Source organism: Chiloscyllium plagiosum, chromosome 10 (assembly GCF_004010195.1).
Source record: "Chiloscyllium plagiosum isolate BGI_BamShark_2017 chromosome 10, ASM401019v2, whole genome shotgun sequence".
In the NCBI taxonomy this organism is placed as follows: Eukaryota; Metazoa; Chordata; class Chondrichthyes; order Orectolobiformes; family Hemiscylliidae; genus Chiloscyllium; species Chiloscyllium plagiosum.
The window spans coordinates 87,473,778-87,480,662 of NC_057719.1; the positions used below are offsets into that span (position 1 = coordinate 87,473,778).

Sequence of the window (6,885 nt, forward strand, 5' to 3'; positions counted from 1 at the left end):
GCAACAGGGATAGATATTCCGTCTAGTGGGACCATTCATGCAGCAAAAAGCCTGTTGGTGTAACCAGAAAATTGAAACCAGGAAGTATAACGTAAGAGTTCAAACTATAGATTGGTTAAAAACCCTGTGATCGAATCCACGCTCACTCGGACACACCGCCCTGCGATCCCTCACTCACTGAGACACACTGCCCTGTGATCCCTCACTCACTGAGACACACCGCCCTGTGATCTCTCACTCACTCAGACACACCGCCCTGTGATCTCTCACTCACTCAGACACACTGCCCTGTGATCTCTCACTCACTCAGACACACCACCCTGAGATCCCTCACTCACTCAGACACACTGCCCTGTGATCCCTCACTCACTGAGACATACCACCCTGCGATCCCTCACTCACTCAGACACACCGCCTGTGATCCCTCACTCACTGAGACACACCGCCCTGTGATCTCTCTCACTCAGACACACCGCCCTGTGATCTCTCACTCACTCAGACACACCGCCCTGTGATCTCTCACTCACTCAGACACACTGTCCTGCGATCCCTCACTCACTCAGACACACCGCCATGCGATCCCTCACTCACTGAGACACACCGCCCTGCGATCCCTCGCTCACTCAGACACACCGCCATGCGATCCCTCACTCACTCAGACACACCGCCCTGTGATCCCTCACTCACTGAGACACACCGCCCTATGATCCCTCACTCACTGAGACACACCGCAATGCGATCCGTCACTCACTGAGACACACCACCCTGTGATCCCTCACTCACTGAGACACACCGCCCTGTGATCCCTCACTCACTCAGACACAGCGCCCTGTGATCCCTCACTCACTCAGACACACCGGCCTGTGATCCCTCACTCACTGAGACACACCACCCTGCGATCCCTCACTCACTCAGACACACCGCCATGTGATCCCTCACTCACTCAGACACACCGCCCTGTGATCCCTCACTCACTGAGACACACCGCCATGCGATCCCTCACTCACTCAGACACACCACCCTGTGATCCCTCACTCACTGAGACACACCGCCCTGTGATCCCTCACTCACTCAGACACACCGCCCTGTGATCCCTCACTCACTCAGACACACCGCCCTGTGATCCCTCACTCACTGAGACACACCGTCGTGTGATACCTCACTCACACAGACACACCGCCCTGAAATCCCTCACTCACTCAGACACACCGGCCTGTGATCCCTCACTCACTCAGACACACCGGCCTGTGATCCCTCACTCACTGAGACACACCACCCTGCGATCCCTCACTCACTCAGACACACCGCCCTGTGTCCCTCACTCACTGAGACACACCGCCCTGTGATCCCTCACTCACTGAGACACACCGCCCTGTGATACCTCACTCACTCAGACACACCGCCCTGTGATCCCTCACTCACTGAGACACACCACCCTGCGATCCCTCACTCACTCAGACACACCGCCCTGTGATCCCTCACTCACTCAGACACACTGCCCTGTGATCCCTCACTCACTGAGACACACCGCCCTGTGATACCTCACTCACTCAGACACACCGCCCTGTGATCCCTCACTCACTGAGACACATCGCCCTGTGATCCCTCACTCACTGAGACACACTGCCCTGTGGTCTCTCACTTCCTCAGACCACTACCATCTGATCCCCTCACTCACTCACGCAGACTCGCTGTGGTCTGTTCCCTCACTCAGATATGCCTCCTTGTGATCCCCTCAGTCCCTCTCAAATTTTGCATTTTTTGAACTCCTCAGCCACAAATGTATCCCTGATAAATGAAGTGGATGGTGAGTGTATTCTGCATCTTTGATGTAGTGTAACATGATGACAGTACCTTAATGCATCCTTCCTGAGTGTGATTTCCTGGGACTGAGGATGTTGATTTTCCAGCAGCTTGCTCACCAAAGTCTGAACCCCCTGGATCCTCTCTTCACCGGCCTCCACCTGGTGCAGGAAGACTTCATACAGTGCCCTCAAGTGCTGAGGATGCAAGAACACAAGTTACAACCTGCTGACAGAGTAGCAGCACTTATGCCCTGCTTACAGTATAATATACCAACACTGACCCCCCCCCGGCAGTAAAACATCACTAACACCCACACTTTCACACTACTGACAGTACTGCAGTGATTGTAACACGGTCAGCCAGAAAGACCTCATAGAATATGAGTTCTCAATGGGGCAGTTAACCTGATCCAATCAGGGAACCCTGTCTGACAGAAATAAACAGGAGTGTTAGAGGTTGTGTTCACTCTGACGCCAGCTCTGAGGGAGCTGGATCAGTATCAAGGGCCCTCCACATGTAAATAAAGGATGACTTTGTGACAGGATACCAGCCTCTATGGACTTATTTCTATGGCAACAAGGGAAAAGCAAGCTCCTGAAGAAATTCACTTGTAACAGTCTTTGAGTTGGGGTTTGCATTTCTGGTATCGTGCCATTATTTGGGCAGCTTGACTAGTTTGTTCATGCCGTCTAAGACTGGGTCCAGTATGTGGAAAGAAGGTGTTGTTTTAACTGGGCAAATGTCATTGGGCAGATGAAAAGTAACAAGTAATTCTCCTGCAAGTGTTTGGACCCGCACCTTTTTCCATTATTAGGAGCCTAACTTTCCCTGAGGTGCCAGCTTCTAAAATCTTTCAAGAATTGACGGATTTAGTGAAGGAATATTTTGACCCCAAGCCTCCTCTAATTCTGGGATGCTATCAGTTTGACTTGGCAGTTTGAGAACCAGTGGAATCCACATCGGAATTTTTGACAACACTAAGACAACTGGCGGTGACGTGTGATTTTGGTTTAATCCTTAATGAGATACTGAGAGACTGTTAGGTATGTGGGATTAATGATGTAACCCATGCAAAAGCACCTACTAGCTGAAGCCCAACTGGATTTCACACAGGCACCGCAATTGGCTTTGTCATTGGAAAATGTAGCAAGTGGAGCATCTGAGTTGCAGGGTATTCCAAAGGAAGTAGTCACCCTGGCCAGTCAAACTGAGCCTGGGGAACACCACTTCAGTGAAGGCAATTGCACAGACTCACAGGGTTCATGTCCTGAACAGAGGGACTCTGGTCAGCCCACAGCAAAACTCCAAAACAAAGCCACGTCTCGGCCAAACGGTTAAAAGTTTCTTCAGGATCTAGGCCGGCAAACCATTGTAGTTGCTGCCGGTATGCACATTCAAGACAGCAAAGGAGTCCCACTAGATCGAAAGGGAGTAAGAGAACTCATCGACTGGCATCCAGGAGATTGCACATCTCCGACAGTCCACCTACATCTGGTTTGGAACAGTTACATTGCTTAGCAAAATCCAAACGAGAACCAATCAACATAAACGCCTGGTTAAATGGTCACTCACTTCCAATTGAGATTGGTTGATCGAGGAACTAATCTTTAACTAAATCCACTCTGAACTCCAACCCTTAAGTTCGCTCAAGACCTCTGCAGCCTGAGAACCTACACCAGAGAACCTTTTACAGATTAACGGTACAACTTCTGGTCTCCTATGAGAAGCAGCTGGTTCAATTATCCCTGATTGTAGTAAAAGGCCCAGGCCCAAGCTTGATTGGGGCAATGTTGGGTGAGAAAGATTCACCGAGAACAGCTACTTGTGTAAAGCCCCAATTACACACCTGGAATCTTTTCAGGCTCCTAACAAAGGAGCTAAAGCAACCTTGCATGTTGACCAGGAAGCAATTCTATGATTCTGCAGGACCTGCCCAGTGCTATTTGCCTTACCAGCAAAAGTACAGGCAGAAATCAGGAGGCTGGAAAGTAAAGGAGTCATCAAACCAGTGTAGTCTGTGGAATGTGCAGCACCGGTTGTGCGGTTGCAAAGCTCAACAAGCCAGTTTGCTTTTGTGGGGATTTTAAACAAATGGTGAACTGCTATTTGCAGCTGGATAAATACCCAATCCCTCGCAAAACTGGCAGGGGGCTTATCCTTTACAAAACTGAACATGAGCCATGTGTACTTGCAATTGCAGTTGGATGAAGATTCTCAAAAGTATGTGTGTGTGTCTGTGTGTGGTTGAATGTGGTGCATTTGTGTGTGCGTGCGTTTGTGTGTCCGTGCATGTGTCTCCGTACAGTGACCATCCCTGCCTCTGGACAAAGACCTTGCTCCACCAGGACTGTGTGGTAGTTGTTGTGGTACAAATACCCTGTGTTAAAGGATCCCATGTACAGGCACCTACCCCCTCTCCAAATGTGGTTTGGGAAGTGGAATTCGCATGGACAACCGGAACCTTGTATTGCTATCACAGCTCAGGATCTCTGGTATTGTGTCAATGACACCACTGCCCTGAGTGAGACACAGTGGGCAAGACAAGGTTCGGCTCAAAGAACAAGGTAGCAGTTACACCTTTTACCAGAAGAGTAAATCTGAAGAAGACTCCATGGAATTGGTCTCGCCATAAAAAAAAACCAAAATGTTGACCCTTTCAGTGAGCCCTTTCCACCTCCCCACACCCTATAGGATATAAAAATACCTCAAGACACTTCAGCTCACCCTAACCCAGAAATAGTCCAACACAGTTGGCAATTCATACACCCAAACCTAGGAACAATGGATGGGGCGAAAGAAGATTTCAGCTCCAACTTTGATCAGTTGCTGTCCTGTGTCTCAAAGGAAGATGGGCTGATTCTCTAGTGATTTCAATGCCAGAGCTGGGAGAGAGACACAAACATCTGGAAAAGTATGATTGATGAGGAAGGCAAAGGGAAGATAAAGACAATGGCATCCCCCAAATGAAATGTCTAGAACACACCCTAGTCATAAATACCTGATTTTGTCAGAGAGACCTCAACAACAGATATTGATACCTGCTTGACCAGGTCATCATTAGGTTGAGGGAGCACAAGTAACAGCACACCACCCGTGCCATGACAGGAGCTGACCATTGCTGGACCAACCATTTCCTAATCCGGTCTGCCATCTCGATCAGGGTGGCCTAATAAACAGCAGCAGCATCAGAAACACTGCCTCAGGTAAATAACTAACAATGGATTCACAATCTCTGTCAACAACGACCTACACAGTCAGTGCTGCACAAACAACCCGGAGAAACTCAATGAAGAGGAACCATAGAATGTCTAAAGCGTATGGACTGTCCTTAACTCCAGCATAAACCATTACTCACAGGAAACCGTGAGGTTTCTCTCCCAGGAAACATCAAGACGGGTTTGACAAAGATGACCAGGGGGCCCAGGTGTGACTAAATCACAACACAACATGTTCCTGAACTGAAAACACCAGTAAGATTTGAGGGAAAGAAAGCAGGTCTACAGACAAATGAAGGCTAAAGTCCAACAAAAAAAAAGTGACCTAAGGAACACATGGTGGGTGGAAAGCACGAGGAAATAAATCAACCTTCCAACAGCCATGATGTGTGTGGATTCTTCAACACAGTCAAGACCATCCATAGTCCATGTACCTAAAGACCTAACCCGCTGACAGCTGAGAACAGAATGGTATTCATCAAGGACAGAGGTGGAATGAGCACTTATTGGAAGAAATACTTTAATGGAGGGATTATGCAGTGTCCTTTTCAAATTTTGCAGATATTCATCAGCATTGTCTGCCTGCTCAAAGGCAATACACAAACCATGATCCTTGGATCCACCACACACAATGTGTGCGCAAACTGGGGTCAAGAAAGGCTGTGCCATTGCCTTAATGCTCTTCTCCATCTTCCTCGCCACAACACTCTACCTCATATCCCTTCCCACTGGAGTGGAGTTTCTCTACAGGACCATGGGGAAACTGTCCAACCTGTATCACTTCCAGTCCAGACCCGAGACCGCACCAATCTTTAACATTGAGTTGCAATGTGTAGATGATATGTGTCAGTGCACACACTCGGAGATCAAACTCCAAGGCTACATTATCCATTTCCGGAGGCATGTGAGAGAATGGCCTAAGGCTAAACATTCACAAGACAAAGGTGCACTATCAGACTGCTCTCTAGATGAAATCCATTGCGAGCTACTTGACAATGTGGATTAATTCCCACACCTTGGAAGCGTCCAGCAGGGTGAGGGAAAACATGGATGATGAAATTCAACCTTTAACACCAGCTGCCCCCCCAATTGTAGCTGGATGTTGTGGATCCTGCTTAGCCACCTCAGGACCCACAACTCCAGAGTGGAAAAAAGTGATCCTCAGTCCAGGGGGCTGGCTAAGTATCCAAGATCATGACAAAAGAACTAGAAGGGGAAAGGAAGAGATACTTGTTCACACAATGAATCCTTAAAGATGTGGAAAGCATGGTTTGAGAGAGTGGAAAATTCAGAATCCCACAGGAACATACAAAAGATAAGTGCAAAAAGTCTGATGTTTGAACTGGGGCAAGTATTTGAAGAAAAGTTGGAAAGTGGATTGCAAAGTGGCACGTCTTCCAGGGGTCCAGCATAGGTGAGAAGGTCTGAATGGCCTCTATTCATGCTGCACTTCAACTGTACATAGAACATAGAACAATACAGCACAGAACAGGCCCTTCGGCCCACGATGTTGTGCCAAACATTTGTCCTAGCTTAAGCACCCATTCATGTACCTATCCAATTGCCGCTTAAAGTTCGCCAATGATTCTGACTCTACCACTCCCACAGGCAGCGCATTCCATGCCTCCACCACTCTCTGGGTAAAGAACCCACCCCTGACATCTCCCCTATACCTTCCACCCTTCACCGTAAATTTATGTCCCCTTGTAACACTCGGTTGTGCCCGGGGAAAAAGTTTCTGACTGTCTACTCTATCTATTCCTCTGATCATCTTAAAAACCTCTATCAAGTCACCCCTCATCCTTCGCCGTTCCAACGAGAAAAGGCCGAGAACTCTCAACCTAGCCTCGTACGACTTCCTCTC

At 48.5% G+C, this 6,885-nt stretch overlaps 1 protein-coding gene across 1 annotated transcript in view; it reads right to left on the bottom strand.

Annotated features, from left to right (window-relative positions):
- LOC122554023 (spectrin beta chain, non-erythrocytic 5-like) overlaps positions 1 to 6,885 on the bottom strand; it is a 234,174-nt gene that overhangs the window by 132,108 nt on the left and 95,181 nt on the right. The window contains exon 31 of the mRNA XM_043698510.1: positions 1,855 to 2,000. Within this exon, the coding sequence (XP_043554445.1) occupies positions 1,855 to 2,000 (146 nt within the window). The remainder of the gene's footprint in view (positions 1 to 1,854; positions 2,001 to 6,885) is intronic.